The sequence below is a fragment of the Microcebus murinus genome, chromosome 6, assembly GCF_040939455.1.
Source record: "Microcebus murinus isolate Inina chromosome 6, M.murinus_Inina_mat1.0, whole genome shotgun sequence".
Lineage (NCBI taxonomy): Eukaryota > Metazoa > Chordata > Mammalia > Primates > Cheirogaleidae > Microcebus > Microcebus murinus.
This window is the reverse complement of record NC_134109.1, coordinates 45,298,670-45,319,079: the sequence shown is the minus strand read 5'-3', so window position 1 is coordinate 45,319,079 and position 20,410 is coordinate 45,298,670. Positions and strand designations below refer to the sequence as shown.

The 20,410-nt window shown below is 36.6% G+C and overlaps 1 protein-coding gene across 6 annotated transcripts in view; it reads right to left on the bottom strand.

The window, feature by feature from the left end:
• FERMT2 (FERM domain containing kindlin 2) overlaps positions 1-20,410 on the bottom strand; it is a 78,832-nt gene that overhangs the window by 51,947 nt on the left and 6,475 nt on the right. For all 6 annotated transcript variants that reach the window (XM_012757998.3, XM_012758003.3, XM_012757999.3 and 3 more), the window contains exon 3: positions 1,616-1,849. In XM_012757998.3, the coding sequence (XP_012613452.1) occupies positions 1,616-1,849 (234 nt within the window). The remainder of the gene's footprint in view (positions 1-1,615; positions 1,850-20,410) is intronic.

The following is a 20,410-nucleotide window of genomic DNA, read 5'->3' as shown; positions in this document are numbered from 1 at the left end:
ATAAGAAACAGGAGGGACCCTGAATTAAAGGGTAAGCAGCTTCAGCCCCTCCACACCATTCCTGGCTAGAGCATGAGACTGTGTATAGAAGCAGCACTTGCCCCAGGCTCTAGCAGTGAGTGTGAGTGCTGGAAGCCAGCAAGGAAGACTGGATGCTCTAGTAGCTATACCAACTAAAAATTTTTCAAATGTTTTCAACAATATTTAAAACATTTGAAAATGTTGTATTTCCTCTAATAGTGAAGCAACCTAATTATGTCCATTAATAGGGAAATCTGGGTGTAAACTGCACTTACCTTAGCCAAAAGGTCAAGAAGTGACTGGGTATAAATATTACATCTATACTCTGAATTACTGTGAAACAGTTTAAAAGAATAAAGTGTACATACAACGCATGAAAAAAATTTCTAAGACATTGCTGAGTAAAACAAAAATACATACAAAATACTCCTATTTATAAAAAACAAAAATCCAATCTACATGGATAAAATTAATCCATAGAAAATCATCAAACTGTCAACAATGGTTACTTACGGGAAGGGGGGGACGTATGTCTGTATAGCTTGATTCTTTCACAACAGACTATATTCATAAATTACTAGTTTAATTTAAAAATACAACATATGTCTGGGCATGGTAGCTCATGCCTGTAATCCTAGCACTTTGGGAGGCCAAGGCAGGAGGATCATTTGAGGGCAGGAGTTTGAGATCAGCCTGGGCAATGGCAAAACTCTGCCTCCACAAAAAATTTTTGAAAATTAAGTAGGTGTGTGGCACATTCTTATAGTCCCAGCTACTCAGGAGGCTGAGGCAGGAGGATGACTTGAGCCCAGGAGTTGGAGGCTGCAATGAGCTACAATGATGCCATTGCACTCTAGCCTGGGCAACAGAGCAAGATGGTATCTCAAAAAAAAAAAAAAAAAAGCATAAAAAGATGTAGTTTTTCTACTGGAATTAAAGTATGAAAAGTCATTAAATGTAAATTTATCTAAGAATTTTTATTAAAGGAATAAATGCAAAAGTTGTACACCAGTGGTAATGACAATAGTTCACATTTTCTCTGATGGTTGAATAATACTTCCTGTTATATGACATAACTGGGTCAGCCAAAAGTAATCCACATCTCATTTCAGAATTACTACAGGAGTGTTCAAATTGTAGACTGGTTAAGGAAGACAATACTCATAGTCATTTCCTTAGGAGCTGTGTCAGGCTTTCAATGAAGGAAGTGACACAATCTGCCTGAATAGCTAAAATCAAATAGTGACTTATGTGAAGGAAACACTGCAAAAGCCATGTTCCTGTGAAAATGTCTTTTCCCTTTCCCACCCCACAAAAAATGTCATCAGAATAAAGTATTACATAATAATAAATATATAATATAATCCTAGTAAGGAAAGAATCTCTACTAGATTCCTCCTGCTTCACCTTAACCCATCATTTCTTCACTTTAAATGACTATAAAAACCTTAAATAATAAAGTAGAAATTTTGCACACATATGTAATAGATAGTTCACCTCAATCCCAAACTCCTTGGAATGGCTAAATGGCAGTCATCAGTTATATGCATATCACGTAACTCATACTTTATTGAAGAATTTATCTAATACTTACTAAAAGTCTTACAGATGTCAGAAACAGCTTTGAAGACTCTATCAGAGAAATTCACTTTCACCTTCACATATTTCATGTTGGGAAGTTGCAGGCGGAGCAGTTTGTGCTGGGGGGTGAACTGAAGCTTAGCATCTGCCTGAATACCATACTTATCCAAGGTCCAATGTGTCTTAAGAAGCCAGGTTCTCTTCTTTTCCCACCAGAGAGCATGGTCAGACCAATCTTTTTTTACATCTATAAAAAACAAATAATAAACAAAACATTTAAAAATCAATAAGATAACTTTGAGAGAAATTAAAAGTAGAAAACTAAATAACTGGGTATTTAATACAAACAAGTACTAAGTTCCTGTTATGTGACAGGTACAAAAGAAATACTAACAGCTGAGAAAACATACTCTTTGGCCTAAAAAACCAGTATAAAAGGTAGCTGAGGCAGAAAACACAGGGTAACTAACAATGCTTAAGTCGAAAACAAATTGGGACACACGGATAGGAGAGAGGGGGAGAAAGAGAGAGAGTGGGAGGGGGAGAGAGAGAGAAAGAGAGAAGAGAGAGGAGGGAGAGAGATGAGAGGGGGAGATATAAGGGAGGAGAGAGGAGATGGGGAGAGGGAGGGGGGTTGAGAGAGGGAGAGAGAGATCTGTTATCAAAAAACAAATACAAGGCCCGGTGCTGTGGCTCACGCCTGTAATCCTAGCTCTTGGGAGGCCGAGGCGGGCGGATTGCTCAAGGTCAGGAGTTCAAAACCAGCCTGAGCAAGAGCGAGACGGATTGCTCAAGGTCAGGAGTTCAAAACCAGCCTGAGCAAGAGCGAGACCCGTCTCTACTATAAATAGAAAGAAATCAATTGGCCAACTGATATATATATATATATATATATATATATATATATATATATATATATATATAAAAAAAATTAGCCGGGCATGGTGGCGCATGCCTGTAGTCCCAGCTACTTGGGAGGCTGAGGCAGAAGGATCACTCGAGCCCAGGAGTTTGAGGTTGCTGTGAGCTAGGCTGACGCCACGGCACTCACTCTAGCCTGGACAACAAAGCGAGACTCTGTCTCAAAAAAAAAAAAAAAAAAAAAAAAAAAAAACCAAATACAGCCCTGGGGGCTAGAATAAGAAAGATTAATAAAGGAGTGGAGTTGGTGGGTTTAGAGCTCAGCCTTGAGGAATGAACAATAATAATATTCTGATGATAAACTGGGTGAAAAGGCTGTGGTTTACACGGTTGCAGAAACGTGCTAAGGTGGACAGGGGTGGTGAAAAATAAGCTGGGGAACCCAAGTGAACAGAAACAATATCCTAGGAGAAGAGGAGCACAGAAAAGAAAACACCCATGAGTAATACTCCATAATCTAAGAGAAAGCTCTACAAACAATGTTCCCACACACATGCTTTCCCAAATACATTCCTCCAAAAGTAACTTATAAAGTCACACAGTCCAACTTTTTTCCATGAACATATTTTGGTATAAGTACAATAGAAAATATTAATATCTGTTAACTTTATGTAATTAAATTAAATGAAACCAAATAAAAGAATGTAATTTACACAATATTTGGCTACCTCCAGATAAGGCATATCATAACAGTAAATGTAAAGCAATAAAATCCAACTCCAACTAGTTTTTTTTTTTTTTTTTTTTTTTTAGGGCTGGTCAACTGAAGCAGTGGGAGTGACGAAGGAACAAAGGAATCTGTAACTGGTTGTGATCAATTAATTGTAAACACTACTGCACTTGGACCAACCCAATTAGTTTTTGAAGTAGCAATAAAAGTAAAAACTTTTTGGATCAATTTTATGTTAAACTTATTAAGTGCTAAAAAAGGGGAAAGTGATGTTTCCAAAAAAAGAACAGCAGCCAGACAAAGCCTTTCAGGAAAAGAAAAAAAACAACCCTGGAGAATAACTTTCTTGCAAATAAAAATTAAAACTATCATCATGCCTCTGATATAAAGCTCATTTTAATATAATCATAGCTTTAAAAAGAGTTTATCAACTTTAAGACATTTAAAAGTATGTATTAATTTGGAACTTTACAAAATACACACACATACAACTGGTCTACCTTTAAGTAAAAAATCAAATTTTCACATTGATTATATGCCTAGAAACACCTTCTACAACACCCTCTATAATGGTGAAATTTACTTGATATAATTGAACTTATTCTCTTTATGGAAGAAAAACAAGTAGGAAAAGACTTTCAATTCCCCAGACAGCAAAAAAATATATTTTAATAATCAGCAAGTACTTTAACAGGAGAATTATAGACACTTGTGATTATATCACCATTTTGAAATTTTTATAATTTGTTCTGTTTTGGGAAAGTCCAATTATGGCATTTGAAGTTTGGCTGCAGACATATATATATAACTGTTATTTTACAACTACTCAACTAATTGTGATACTTACTGTATATGATATCCTCCATCTTAAATTATGCTCCAGCACAAAATTTGCCAACTGACTTTTAGAAACAGTAAATTCTTTTTTTTTTTTTTTTTTTGAGACAGAGTCTCACTCTGTTGCCCAGGCTAGAGTGAGTGCTGTGGCATCAGCCTAGTTCACAGCAACCTCAAACTCCTGGGCTCAAGCGATACTCCTGCCTCAGCCTCCCGAGTAGCTGGGACTACAGGCATGCGCCACCATGCCCGGCTAATTTTTTCCTATATATATAGCTGGCCAATTAATTTCTTTCTATTTATAGTAGAGACAGGGTCTTGCTCTGGCTCAGGCTGGTTTAGAACTCCTGACCTTGAGCAATCCGCCTGCCTCCGCCTCCCAGAGAGCTGGGTTTACAGGCGAGAGCCACCTCGCCCGGCCCTAAAACAGTAAATTCTGATCCTGACCATGGAAGACAACCAAGGTTGGGGCCTTTTCATATACAATGAGGTGATTTGGTCACATGTTACTTTTCAGGAATAGAGAAGCAAGGGCAGAAAAAGAAAACTCGCAAAGAATATTAGTAACCAAACAGAGTAAGGCTGGACTGAACTGAATTATTGGCAGGTAGTTAAATACAGGTTGAGGTTTCTCTAATCTGAAAATCTGAAATCTGAAGTGCTCTGAAACCCAAAGATTTCAGATTAGAGATGTTAGTAAATATAATGCAAACATTCCAAAATCCAAAAAAATCTGAAATTGGAAACACTTCTTGTCCTAAACTTTCAGATTAGGGATATTCAACCTGTGATACTTTCTTCCCTACACGTCCATCTAGTCACTTCTGCTGTACTAGTGTTAACCATTGAGGAAGCCACATCATATACTCTGAGTGGGGGAAGAAGGGAGGGAAAGAGTTGTGCTGGTAATGTCAGTCAGTCTGAGTCCATAGGCACTGACTTACATCATCTGGGGTCCTGCAAAAGGCAACCCTGAGGTAAGAACTTGGGTGTAAGTAGCCTTATTTGGGGGGAAGGGAATGCTAGAAATAGAAAGCACACTTGAGAGGATCAGTAAAAATGAGATGAAAGAGGCTGGGCGTGGTGGCTCATGCCTGTAATCCTAGCACTCTGGGAGATTGGGATGGGTGGACCATTTGAGCTCAGAAGTTCGAGACCAGTCTGAGCAAAAGCGAGACCCCCGTCTCCACTAAAAATAGAAAGAAATTAGCTGGACAACTAAAAATATATAGAAAAAATTAGCCAGGCATGGTGGTGCATGCCTGTAGTCCCAGCTACTCAGGGAGGCTGAGGCAGTAGGATTGTTTGAGTCCAGAAATTTGAGGTTGCTGTGAGTTAGGCTGATGTCACAGCACTCTAGCCTGGGGAACAGAGTGAGACTCTGTCTCAGAAAAAGAGAAAAAAAAATCAATTAAGGGTTCATTAACTGCTTTGAGCAACTGAAATTTCGTCCTTCTAAGGAATCATGTATAAAGCAAAGCATGCCTTAGAATGGTCCCACCTAAGAAAGAGAAAGATGTGATACCTCTCCCACTTCCTTGGTTAAGGCTTGTTTCTAGGGCCATCAAATTTTAAATTCCTAACACTTCTCAGCTGCCAGCTATGGGCTGGCCTCCCTCACTCAGGCAGGACAAGCTTAGAGATCCCTGTGCTTGAGGAAAAGCAGCTGTCAGCATGTCGGGGATGTGTCCACCACAGCTGCAGGTGAGATGTAGGGGCGTCTCGATGGCTTCTGTTACAAGCCTGATAGAAATGCTTACTTTAAAAAAGCAGCTGTTTTATGGTAGTAGCAGGGCAGAAGCAATGCTATATAGACATAACAAAGGGCAGATTCAAATAACGGCCCAGCAATAGGTGCTAAAACACAGAGGCAAAGACACCAATCTTGTAAGGAGCTCTTTGGAACAGAAGTTACAGATAAACTTTGATAAAGAGGCAATCTGCCCTCAACCACAAAATTTAAAGACAGTTTCTATAATGTGAAGTATGAAAAGAACTACTGGTCAAGAATCAGATTTCTTAAGTCAAAACTACACAAATGGACACCATTACTGTTAACCTGGGGCTGGCAATCTATAAATAGCCCAGGGAACAAATTCTGCCTTCTGCCTGTCTTTGTATGGCCACCAGCTATGAACAGTTTTTATACAGTCATTCCTCACTTGAGGATGGGGATACATTCTGAGAAAGCCATCCTTAGCTGATTTCATTGTTGTATAAACATCAGAGTGTACTCACACAAACTGAGATGGTACAGCCCACTACACACCTAGGCCCACTGCTCCGAGGCTACAAACCTGTGCACCATGCTACTGTACTGAATACTGTAGGCAATTGTAACACAATGGTAAGTATTTGTATATCTAAACACAGAAAAAGGACAGTAAAAAATATGGTATTATGGTCTTATAATTTATGGACTATTGTTGTATATGTGGTCTTGTCATTGACTAAAACATTGTTATGCGGCTCATGACTATATTTTTAAATGGTTGCAAGGAAAATCAAAAGAATAGTATTTTAAATAATTTTACATAAAATTCAAATTTCAGTGTCCACATATAAAGTTTTGTGGAACATGGCCACAACCTGTCTGTTCACATATTGTTTATGACTGATTCTGCACTACAACATCAGCATTGAGTAAGCATGACAGAGACCTTATGGCCCAAAAGCACAACATACCTACTATCTGGACTCTTGCATAAAAACTTTGCAGGTTCCTGCTGTAAGCATTGTTATCTTGGACTTAATCAGATAATGTCGCAATAAAATCTCAACTCTCCATCAGGTCAACTCTTTGACCTCAGAAGCACACACCTCTCCCTAATGCCCATCTTTCCCTTTAAAACCTGACTCTACCCATCAATTCCACCATGGTTTTCATCAAACGAACAGCCTACCTGCATCCATCAAGAATAAACATAGACAAGAAGGGAATATGGTCCAAAGATTACATACCAAACACCCTATGAGTGGTATGTTTACCCACAGAATGAACGAAGCTCTCTGTCAATGCTAGTAAGACAAGTCTTTTTTATCCAGAGAAAACAGTGTGTAAGTAACAAAATAGGAAGAAAAAATATACAAAATCAAAGCAGAAACAGGATGCCAGAAAAAACTAAAAGTATCAATAGCGCTCATGCCAAGAGACAAAAACAGAAAAGCAAGCATTCTGACAGCAAAGCAGAGTCAGTGTTAGAAGATGGATAAGTTGGACTGTAAGAACTTGTGACATAAGTTAAATAGCAGACTTTCAGTAGCATTCTTGAAGACTCAACACATTACCAACCTAGTCGGCACTAAACATATAATAATAACTATTATAGAATAAGACCATCAAATGGTATCTATTAAAAATATTTATTAATTCAACAAATATCTATTGAACATGTACTATGTACAAGACACTGTTCTAGTGCTAGAGGTACAATGAACGAAACAAAGTTCCAGCAACTATGAAGGAGGCCAACATGATCTGAGGGGAGGAGGTGAAGAGAGCATAGGAGATGGCCTCAGAGAGCCTATAGGTCATAGCAGGCTGTTTACATTTTATTATGAGCAAGAAAGAAGCCCACTAGAGCAGGTTTTCAGCCTGACTGGCATTAGAATTACCTGAGTAGCTTTTTAAAAATGCTGATGCCTAGCCCCACCCTAAACCAGGGTCATCTTGGTTTGTGGACAGCTGTCTGTATTTTTTGACAAAAGGATGAAGGCTGGTATTTCCTACTCCACCATCTTGGTGACATCTCTTAAACCAAATATAAAAGAATCTCTGGGGTGTGGGTCTGGAAATTGGTTTTAAAGCAGGTATGATTTATGTTTCAAAATTGTCACTGATAATCTTGAAGAACTGCAGCAATGGGGGTGTGCAAGAATGAAACCAAGAAAGAAGTTATTGTGAGAGTGGAAGTGATGAATGCATTTCAGTTACAATGGTTGGGTGGTGAGGAAGTAGAAATAAAGACTACAGACAACTTTTCCTGGATATTTCTCTATAACAGGGAACAGAATAATGGATAATAGGAGACAGAAAGGGGATGGCGGGCCCAAGAAGTATTTCTAGTTTAGTTTTTTTTTAAAAGGGAAAGCTACTATAGCATTAAACAGTGATTGGAATGATCCCATAAAGCTTAAAACACATTTATAATCATTATGATTCTTTAATTTGATTACCCCTCAGCAGAGTATCACTTGAAAATCTTGTAGAGACCTGATTGAGCCCTCTTAAATAGGCAAAGCAGTGTTTTCCCAATTTCTAGAAAATTTCATCTTTCTTTGGTGTTGGCTTTGCATTATAGAATCTTATCTCAAAACTAACAGTATCTCCACATCAAGTTCCATAAATGGCTCTACTCAGAGTATTACATGAATGCATCTATACTATTCATTAGTAGCAAAAACAAATTTTATACACTGGTCAGAATTCTGAGAAAAATGATGGTACAACAATTGAGAAACACTTACCCAGGCAAGCATAAGAGTCAACTCTGCACATCAAAAAGCACTTAACGGCACAAATTGTGTGTGGGGCTGTGGTGTGCAAAGTTTTATATCTCAATGCAGTAACTCCTGAGAGCTCTTAAGTTATCTAGCATATTATACCACAGTTTATCTCTACAGTGGCAAGTAAAACTGTAAGGCTATGCAACTGTAACTTGTATAATGCACTATGTGCAGAATAGATTTCAGATACCAACATACATTTAAGTATTCCTCATTAAAGACTGAGTAGAAACATAAAAACATGATGACTTTAAAAGGAAAATGGGTATCTATATAACGGGAATAAAAAAGAAAATGCTATTGGATCACGAAAATAATGGTTTATTTTTCTTGTGTGGCATTAAGACACATAAGGGAATAACTATTGAAATTCCCTGTATATGTTTTGGACTAACTTTCCATACATGTAACTCCCCACCATGTTCTAATCTGGGCTCTGGAAAATGTTCTAAATAAATATTTCTACTTTTAAGAATGGAGGCGTGGTATTTCAAACTTAACATTAGACAGTTGAATGCAACACACACACGCACACAACAATCAGCTTGGAACTTGCCATGATAGAAGTTTTAGCATCATCACCAAAGCAGACTCATTCACCTGCATTATAAAGCCACTGAAGGGGGTAGACCATGCTCAAAAACATGCTCTGAGAGTCAATTTCAAAGTCATGATTTTCAGTTATCCCCCAGGTTTAGTGTAACTTTTTTTATCTGATATACTGTGTTTTTAAAATTTTGATTTTAGATTTTCAGAAGCAACCTACCACAAATGCAACCTTTCCCAGAAAGAAAGACTAAGAAGTAAAAAGTTATGAACTCATTGTTTATTTTCCTTCTGTGGGGGAGAAAAGAAGGAGCTTCACGATTTATTTATAAGTTGAGCTTGTTTAGTAATTCTTTAGAAGAACTACTTATAGTTTAGTATACCTAGAAAAGTCTTATTTCTATAATAAATTTTAGTAAGATATGTTAATTCTTCAAAACATATTGCCAGGATTCTAGAAAGAATTATTCCTGTGTCCCTCCCTTATTTAACAGATCCAATCACTCTGTACCCTGTTGCACATAAACAGTACCTGACAGGTAGTCAAACTCACATCATTAAAACTGCAAATTGCTAAAACATTAACTGGATCAATAAAAATCTCCTCCCTCGATTGTAAGAGAATGCTAGCTATTCAAATTCAGGAAGTGGTCGTATACTTATTTTATAAAGATACCATACGTGTATACTAAGGAACAGAAGGTTTGGAGTTTCATCACTGGAGGCTGAGTACACAAATATTGCTTATTCTACCAGATAGCTTTTGGTATCACAGCATTGAGTCACCAAAAAAAAAAAAAAAAAGCAAAGAAATAAAATATTTCAAAGCTTTTTGCTGTAGAGAAAATATTATGCCTCCTATGCAATTACAGCTAGCTTATACTCTAGAAAATATGAGCACAAAGGGATACATTATTAAAAACACAGTATTTAATCTTTTCCTAAGAGGTTCACCAATTCTTCTGCTTGACTGTTTTCATATGGGCTTCTAAAAATGCAATTATTAAAATTCTTTTAATTGCTTCAAATGTCAAGAAAAATGCTAAATAGAAAGTTGATCAAATAATTTATTTTTTCTTACCTTAAGTAACCACATTTAAAAATAATAAATCTTTTTAGTAAGAGATAAGATGTTACTTAAAGATGGCAAAAATTTCTAGTTGCATATTTTAAAAGTATTCATTCAGGAAACAAATGCAAATTTGTTTAGCATTTTCACACTTCCATAAACCAGAAGCAAAATTTATATTACAGTAGATATTCTCTGATTAGGCGACTTTTCATTGTACTGGGTACATGCCTTACTTCTGGTAAATACATATATTTTTGCACTCTGCTAATATCGTAAAGCTTTCTGCTTTTTCCTTTTGTTTTAGGATCCTCTTGAGCCCCAAATGAGATAATATAACTATCACCATAATTAAGAATTTAGCCTGTCTTTAATGATGTTAAAGAACACTAAAATCCTAGCATGCTAGCAACAAAGCTACTAAGAAGCTGGTTCCAACCCTCTCATAAGCAAACCACACAGACTGACCAAACCAGATAACATCGTAGGCCAGTGTCTTCCTGCCTTCCAAATTAAGACTTTCAGACTATTTGCTCAAGCCATTTACTTATACCACCTAGAAACTCAGCTGTCAAACTTTTAGAGGACTTTACCCCTTTCTTTCACAATATGCTCAATTTCACTGAAACAATTACTAAAAATATTTAGTCAACAGGGCCCAAGAGACACCACTGGGGAATCCTGCTATGTTTCTTCTGTTCACCACTGTGAACTTCCTAGTCCTCCTCAAACTTCTGAGAATCCTCCTCCTTCTCCTTCTCAGTAGTAACAAGAGTAGCTTAAATAGTGCTTGCCTTCTCATGTAACTTATGATGTGGATTAAGAATCTTAAGCCTTGGCATACTCCTTTCTATGTTTAGATCAAATTCCAACATTTTATCCTTTGCGCTTCCATTATCAAGAAGTAGCTCTTGAAAGTTCCTTCAACATGCAGGGTTTTTTTTTTTTTTTTTTGCAGGCATCACCTCCTTTGGGACATCTTCATCCTTTTTGTCACACCACTTGCCTCATATATGTCAATAAGTTCACCTTCACTAAATTCCTTTGGCTGCATATCTACAGTCTGCCAAATGGAAAAGGCATTCCCATTCCCATGGTGAGCTATTTCTTCTATAACTACATTTACATTTAATTTGAATTTCATTTCCAGCATTTCATTATCACTTTGTTTCTTTGCTGGTCATTTTTATTCTTCACTTTATCTTTCTTGGTCAACTCTCTTTTTCAGTTACCCATTTTTGTAAAATATCATGAGTTTATTACTAGGGGACAGGGAGGCAATACAACTAAACACTTTGCTGTCTGTGTACGAACGGTATAAAGGTACAAAGTGACCAATCATAGACGGACTTTGAAAAAAGTGAAGTGACTGGTCACTGATGATAAACATCTATTATTTACACACTGATTTGTGGACTGAAGAGTAAGCAAGCAAAATTTGTACTTTATGCAATTGTGAGCCATGTTGTTAAACAACTGTTGTTATTTAATTAAACTGTGATAAGCGAAACATGCATACGAAAACTGTGCAAAGTGTTGTTTCTAAAAATCTGGCTGATATGTCATACTTAAAAAAAAAAGTTTAGTTTATTCTGTTTTAGTTTATTTTTAAGAGACAGGGTCTAGCTCTGTTGCCCACACTGTAGCGCAGTGTCATGCTCACAACCACCTTGAACTCCTGGGCTCAATGATCCTCTTTCCTCAGCCTCCTGAGTAGCTAGGACTACAGGTACAAGCCACCATACTCAGCTAATTTTTTTTATTTTATAGAGGCAGGGTCTCAAACTTCTGGTCTCAAGGCCATCCTCCCACCACCTTAGCCTCCAAAAGCACTGGGATTACAGGTGTGAGCCAATGCATCTGGCCAAAAGTTTTTAATCTGTTAGTAGAAGCTGTAAACGGCATCAAAGTTGACATATTCAAATTGCCAACATATTTCAATTAAAGTACCCCATTCAATTTTAGCTTAAGAAAATTATTGTTTTTACATTAAAGCGTCAACTGCTGAAGTTCATTTATGGAAAGCATTCAGAAACTGCTATGGACTCAATGGCTGTATGTCCTTTCAAATTCATAATATTAAAACCCTAATCCCGGCCGGGCGCTGTGGCTCACGCCTGTAATCCTAGCTCTTGGGAGGCTGAGGCGGGTGGATTGCTCAAGGTCAGGAGTTCAAAACCAGCCTGAGCAAGAGCGAGACCCCGTCTCTACTATAAATAGAAAGAAATTAATTGGCCAACTGATATATATAAAAAATTAGCCGGGCATGGTGGCGCATGCCTGTAATCCCAGCTACTCGGGAGGCTGAGGCAGAAGGATCACTCAAGCCCAGGAGTTTGAGGTTGCTGTGAGCTAGGCTGACGCCACGGCACTCACTCTAGCCTGGACAACAAAGTGAGACTCTGTCTCAAAAAAAAAAAAAAAACAACCCTAATCCCCAATGTGATGGCATTTGGAGATGGGGCTGTAGGGAGATAATCAGGGCACAGAGGGAGAACCCTTCTGACGGTATTAATGCCCTTCCAAGAAGAGAAAGGAGAAAGCTGGCTTTTCTCTCTCTCCCTCCCCCATGTGAAGAACCAGGAATAGGATCCTCACCAAAAACCAACTATGCTGGCACCCTGATCTTGGACTTCCCAGCCTCCAGAACCGTGAGCAATAAATGTTTATTATTTAAGCCACCCAGGCTATGATATTTGTTATGGCAGCTAAAACAGAAACTAAACTTCTAATAAAAAATAACAAATTGTTATTTCTCCCATACAGCCAATTGACTGAAAACTTGGAAATTCACTCTTCAAAACAAAATAAACAGATCAACTAAGTTTACAAATAGCCTTTTGAAGTTACAAATCCAAATAATAATGTCTATCAATTCCAACTTATTATTTGATACTATAAGATACACTAACTCAAAATAGTTGAGAAGCTTTATCAAATCATATAAGCCATGCGTGCAATTAAAGGGTGCACAAATAGAAAGTATGCCAATTATTCATTTTCAGAGGAACTTTCTATCCAATCCTGAAGGCTTATTGCTAATTGTGTTCAACTTAGCTTAGTTCCTGGAAGATAGGGCTCAGATTCCACACAATGTAAATGTCTGACAAATTCTAAGACAGTAACATCAGGGCTAAATTCTCCAGTTAGTATGTGACTCACTGAATTACTAACTGGATTTGTCTTTTAAAGGTGATCAAAGGCACTAGCTATTCTATAGTTCAAATGAAAATAAGAATATTTAATTGGCTTTGTACCTTGATGTGTTAAGGTCAAAAAAAAAATTAATTGCCTTTGACATTTTAAATTTTATCTCAGAAAATACTAATTCTAATAGAGAACTGGAATGTAGACTACTAGAAAAAATATTTCTTAAGGGGGGACAGGGGCAAGGGCAATATACGTGACCTTAACATTTATACCCTCATAATATGCTGAAAAAAATAAATTAAAAAAATCCCCCCTAAAAATATTTCTTAAAATCCAAGAGGCTTATCACTGCTTATACCTTATACTATTGACTTATATGAATATGATAAACTTCAAATTTATAAAAATCTGATGTCTCTCCCTGTTTCAATCTTTTATTGGCATCTTACAGCTCTAGGATAATGTCAAATCTTTTAAATCTGGTTCACAAAGCACTTTAAGCACTTGTTTTCTTCTTCAGCCTCATGTCAGGCCTCTGGGTCCCCATGGCTGCTTCTCCATCATCTTTAGACTTCTTTCAGCTTCTCAACTGGCCACCCTCCCATGCTCCACTTCTCACCCTGGGAATTCTCAGCCTCTCCCTAACCTGTTGTTCTGCCATCCCCCCCACCCCACCCCGGGGTATTTCTTGCCATTTTTCTCCTAATTTCTAACTCATCTTCAGGTCTCAGCTTAAGTCACTTCCCTCCAGAAATCCTTTTGTATATACTAAGTCAGGTTCCCCAGTACACACCCCTATAACTATTTCAATTACCATAACACTCATCACACTACAGTAATTACTATTCAAAGTCTATCTTTACCCTAAGACTGCAAGTTGAGTGAAGGTAAGGAAAGAGTTAATTCTGTTCACTCCAGTTTGTAGTATAGTCTCTGGCATTCAGTAGGTTCTTATTTAAAAATATTAAGTGGTTGAGTGAAGGAATAAATGAAGGAATAATGGAGTATTTCACATTTACTAACTATATCTTTCCTCTCTGTAAACTTATCTTCTATTTCTCAAGCTATTCTACAATACATCATGAACACTGCAATCCCCAACCTGAATGTCTTTCTTCCTAACTTTTCACCCTGACACTCTTCAAATAAAGCCAGTCATTACTCACGCTTCTAAATCTCTATCATCTACCTGTACTCAAATGCCATTTATTTGGCACTTCTCAACCAGACCATCAACTCAAAGCAACATTCTGTTTTCACTTTTAGTAGAAAACTGCTCACATAGAGAGCAAGGGACTACATCCCATTACCTAACATAATGTTTGGCTCTCCATAAATATTTGCTACTGCTAATGAAATCAAGTTCATGTACCTCTAGTTTCCACTTGTCTCATGCTATATACCTCTATAACCTACCAAAAATAGAGCATGAGTGTGCAGAATTATCTTCATGCAAAACTGTTTACACAACAATGTCCCAACTCATCCTAAGATCCCTCTCTGCTATTCTAAGTTCCTTAAGGCATTTATTCCCCAAATTCATAAGGTGAGATAACTGTGAGATTTCCCAGGCCCAACATCCAACAGGATCCTCAATAAAATAATTATTACAACTAATACTATGTGCCAAGAACCATTCTAAGTAGAGACGGGGTCTTGCTCTTGCTCAGGCTGGTTTTGAAATCCTGACCTCAAGTGATCTTCCTGCTTCGGCCTCCCATGTGGAATACATTTTATGGAGCTCTTAGTATAGTCATTCTATTAACCACCATGGATTCTGTTAATCTTTTTAACACTATATTTAGTCAATACATTAACTCCTAAAAACAGATAAGTAAACAAAGATTATATGAGATTAAACAGTCTGTCAGGAAAAGCTAAAATAATTTGCCCAAGGTCATATATAACTACAAAGTAGCCACATCTTACTTAGACTAAGCTCTTAACCATTAACAAAGTTCACCTTTTAAAGGCATTTGTCTAATTGGAATATTAAATTTATAGAAATACTCTCCATTTAACATAGTTTATCTATTTTCCAGATTAGGAACCAGAAGCACAAATAAGGCAGTTGGTCACACAGCTCAAGGTCATACACCCAGAATCTGGTAAAGTCCAGTTTCTGAGACAGAACTGCTGTCTCTCCCAATCTATGCCCTGTAACAAGAGCATTCTATCTCAGCAACAGAATTCATTACTACCTTCCATAAAACTTTTTAAACTGATACAACAATCATTTGTTTTTTTTCAAGTTATTTTTATTTTTTTTCCCTTTTTTCTTCAAGTTATTTTTAATTTCAAAGGTTATAAGATTCTTAAATCTGAACCCAGGAACTACATTAAGGAACATTAAGCTGGGAGGCACTTACCCAATAGACAACTTCATCTGCAATCAATAATGCTAGCACTTTATTGGTGTTTTATTCATAACCCTGAGTGTTCCATTAAGAAAAAGATATCAAAAACATCATTACATTAATGCTTTGAAATTACAAGTGATCTTTAAAATACATTTTTAGTTACAGCATGATATAAAAATAAAACAGTTAAATATCTGAGAAAAGACTACAGATTCCAAAGTAGGTATCACTCCTTTTGGGTTGGAGGTTATTAGCTTGATAACCATGAAAGGTGTACAAGGGTCACTCCAAGTATGCAATGATGCTGGCTGGTCCTTGTATATCTAGATAGTCCAGTCTGAAACCCGAATCCTGAATGCAAATCTAGATGTAATCCTCACATTTTAATCATTTACTGCTTATCTCCTTTTTTCTCTCATATATAGTAATTCACTTAAAAGCAGAATTACTGAAGTTGAGAGAGAATATCAGAAGGTATTTCAATTAATATTTAAAACATTGTACTATGTAACTCTAGGTAAGCCACTCTGAATAAATATGTACAATATTCTCAAAGAAGGAAAGCAGAGTAGGATTTGGATACTAACTCTTTTTATAAAACCACAAGAGTATAGTTGCAAAATAGATATCTTTAAAGAGATTTAGATATTTTTAGATATTGTTTATGTATGTTCTAGTTTAGAGAGTTGCCATTTTTTTAAGAACCATCTTCAAAGAGTTCTAATATATTACACATTACAAACCAAGGGGAACAAACTTAAATAAAGGCTTACTCTGTGGTTATCTACAGAGATTCTGAAAATTGAAAATCTACCTAGCCAGTAGGTTAGTCATTAGGGAAATGCAACTAAAATTACAATGAGATACCACTACTGTTTATTAGAATGGCTAAAATTAAAACAAACAAAAAAATAAACCCTGACAATAACAAGAGTGGAGGAGGACTAGTGCAACTAGAACTCTCTCATAATGCTGAAGGCAAAATGATGTGGCCACTGTGGGAAAGTCTGGCAGGTTCTTATAACTTGAAGCATGTACTTAGGGACACTACTCAACAATCCCACTCCTAAGGTTGTCACCAAAAAATATATATATTCCCATAAATGTTTATAGCAGTCTTATTCATAACCTCCCAAAAGTGGAAACAACCCAAATGCCCTTGAACTGCTGAATGGATAAACTGTGGTACATATCCTTTCAATGGACTACTACTATTCAACAATAAAAAAATATTGATAACATACAAAGGAAACTAAAATGTATTATGTGAAACATAAGAAACCAGATTCAAAGAGCTAGATATTGTATGGTTCCATTAATAGGATATTCTAGAAAAGGCAAACTATTTTCAGAAGCTGGAGTTGAGATGGGCTAATTACAAAGAACACAAGGAAACTTTATGGACTGTTGTAAAAGTTCTACATCTTGATTGTAGTAGTTCTACATGACTATGAAGATGTTGAAAAACCCAGAACATTACACTAAATAGGATGAATTTTACTACATGTAAATTATACCTCAATAGGCCTGACATTAAGAAAAAAATACTAACTACAAGGCTGTACTAACCAAAACAGCATGGTCTTGGCACAAAAATAGACACATAGACCAATGGAACAGAGAACCAGATATAAAACCATTCACATATTGCCATCTGATCTTTGACAAAGTAGACAGTAATATACACTAGGGAAAAGAATCCCTATTCAATAAATGGTGCTGGGAAAATTGGACAACCACATGTAGAAGACTGAAACTGGATCTGTATCTCTCACCACTCACAAAAATTAATTCAAGAGGGACAAACAAAATCTAAGGCATGAAACCATAAGATTTCTAGCAGAAAACATTGGAAAAAATTCTTCTAGATATTGCTCTAGTCAAAAAATTGATGAAGATCCCCCTCCCCCAGCAATCACAGCAACAAAAATAAATAAATGAGACTTGGTTAAATTAAAAAGCTTCCCCACAGCCAAGAAAACAATCAACAGAGCAAATACACAACCTAAAGAATGGGAGAAATGCAAATCAAAATCACAAAGAGACAGAAGTCTTAGATATCTAAATTCATTTGCATGATAAAGGGCTAGTAACCAGAATCTACAAAGAACTCAAGCAAATTAGCAAATCAAACATCCCCATTAAAAAGTGGGCAAAACATGAGCAGCTTTTCAAAGGAAGATAGACTAATGGCCAATAAACATGAAAAAATGCTCAATGTCACTAATCATCGAAGAAACACAAATCAAAACCACAAGGAGATATCATCTAACCCCAGTGAAAATGGCTTATATAGACAGGTTCCAAAACAATATATGCTGGCATGAATGCGGAGAGAAAGGATCACTTATACAATGTTGGTGGGACTGCAAACTAGTACAACCTCTATGGAAAATAGTACGGAGACTCCCCAAAGAACTAAAATTAGACCGACCATTTGATCCAACAATCCCACCACTGGGTATTTACCCAAAGGAAAAAAAGTCATTTTATCAAAAAGACACTTGCACTCGAATGATTATTGCAGCACAATTCACAATCACAAACATGTGGAATCAACCCAAGTGTCCATCAGTTCATGAGTGCATTAATAAAATGTGGTATATGTATACCACGGAGTGCTACTCAGCCATAAAAATGAATAAATACCTTTTGCCACAATCTGGATGGAACTGGAGACCATTTTCCTAAATGAAGTATGGCAAAAATAGGAAAAAAATACATGTACTCACTCTTAAACTCTTGGAACTTAATAATCAGCACTCGTCTCATGTGCACAGATGGAAGTAAAACTCCATGGAAATTGTGCAGGTGGGAGGGAGAGGGGATGGGCAAAAATCATACTCTAATGGATACAATGTACCTACACTACCTGGGTGATAGGCACACTTACAACTTTGACTCAAGCAGGATAAAAACATTCCATGTAACCAAAACATTTGTAACACCGTAACATTCTAGGGGAAAAAAAAAGAAATGAAAAAAACTCAACAGGAAAAAACAATTATAATTATGCAAATAATTTAAGAGTGAAATATAATGAATATGAATTTGTAACCACAAATCCAAGTGCAGAATGTTACATCTCTTAATTTAAAAAAAAGAATTATTTTTAAAATATTTGTTTACCTCACACTGGACACATACCTTTTTTTAATGTACCACATCTTTAGCATTTTTATTTCAGTAAAATACTATAGGGCCTGCGTGATAGCTCACGCCTATAATCCCAGCACTCTGGAAGGCCAAGGTGGGAGGATCGCTCAAGGTCAGGGGTTCAAGATCAGCCTGAGCAAGAGTGAGACCCCCCCCCCATCTCTACTAAAAATAGAAAGAAACAAGCTGGACAACTAAAAATATATAGAAAAAATTAGGTGGGCATGGTGGCGCATGCCTGTAGTCCTAGCTACTAGTGAGGCTGAGGTAGGAGCTTGAGCCCAGGAGTTTGAGGTTGCTGTGAGCTAGGCTGACACCATGGCACTCTAGCCCAGGCAACAGAATAAGACTCTGTCTCAAAAAAAAAAACAAACAAAAAAAACCCTACATACAGTAGCTCTTTTCTGAAACCACTTTCATTAGTTTCTAAATAGGCCCAATGTTTTCATGTGCCAAGAAACAATTTTATTTCATTCCTTTGTTATAAATGAATAAAAATCATTGCTCTTATAGAATGTATTAAGTAGAGAATTAATTTACACTGATGCTTTCAAGGGTATAAATTTTTCAAATCCCTAGAATACTATCATTCACTATTGGTCCATTGCATTTCAGAAACCTTGTGAAGCAGTATTTAAACAGCTTTGTGACATTACAGAGACAGGTGTGTGTCTGGAAGTGGGTGAAGAGTAGAATGATAGATATTTTTCTTATTGTTTAGGGGATGGGAACAGAAAGCAATCCCAAACTAAACTCCTGAGAAGTACAATTCCCCACCAGGAAAGCTGGAACTTATTAATGTTAACTATTCTAGATTACATTTTAACCCCATTTTCTTTTTTTCTACTTCAATATATGCAGAAACTTTCAATGCCACTGAGAAAGTAGTCAATCTCACTTGTATAGCACTAATAGTTTATATAAAGCAACTTCATGTGTATTATCTCATTTAATTCTCGCCAAAACCTATGAGGAATTTTTTTTAATTTTTATTTTATAGAAATCAAAACCCACTCAGTAGGTTGAATTAGTTGTGCAAAGATCATACAAACCAGTAAAGTGGCAGTGCCAGAAGTAGTATTCAGATCTGACAAATGAGGCAACATGTTTCTTTATAAGCTATGTATCTAATAGTACTTACTACAGTCTGAGGACAGCTGACATTACAGGAAATCTGTATCAAACGATGTCTAAAAATATTATCCACAGCTTATCTAATGGGAAGCTAAATAAACTAAATTTTAAAGTATATGAAACAGAACCTATAAACATATCACTCTTAAGTGAAATGCACTGATAAAGAAGCTTATTTTAAAAAGATAAAACAATGTCTTGAAAGACAAAAGCTGAAAAACTGCAAGGTGCCCATAAAGTTTGGAAACAAACACTATTATTTTACTTATATATTAATGTAGTATCAATAAGCCATTTATTATATATTCTCCTGTAGTTCCACACCTGGTGGCCATTCTGTATATTAAAGGAGATTAAGAGGCCAATTTGGTGACAACTAAATGTGGAATGAGATCCCAGATGGAAAAAAGCAAAGGCCATTACTGGAACAACTAACAAAATTGGAATATGGACGTATAT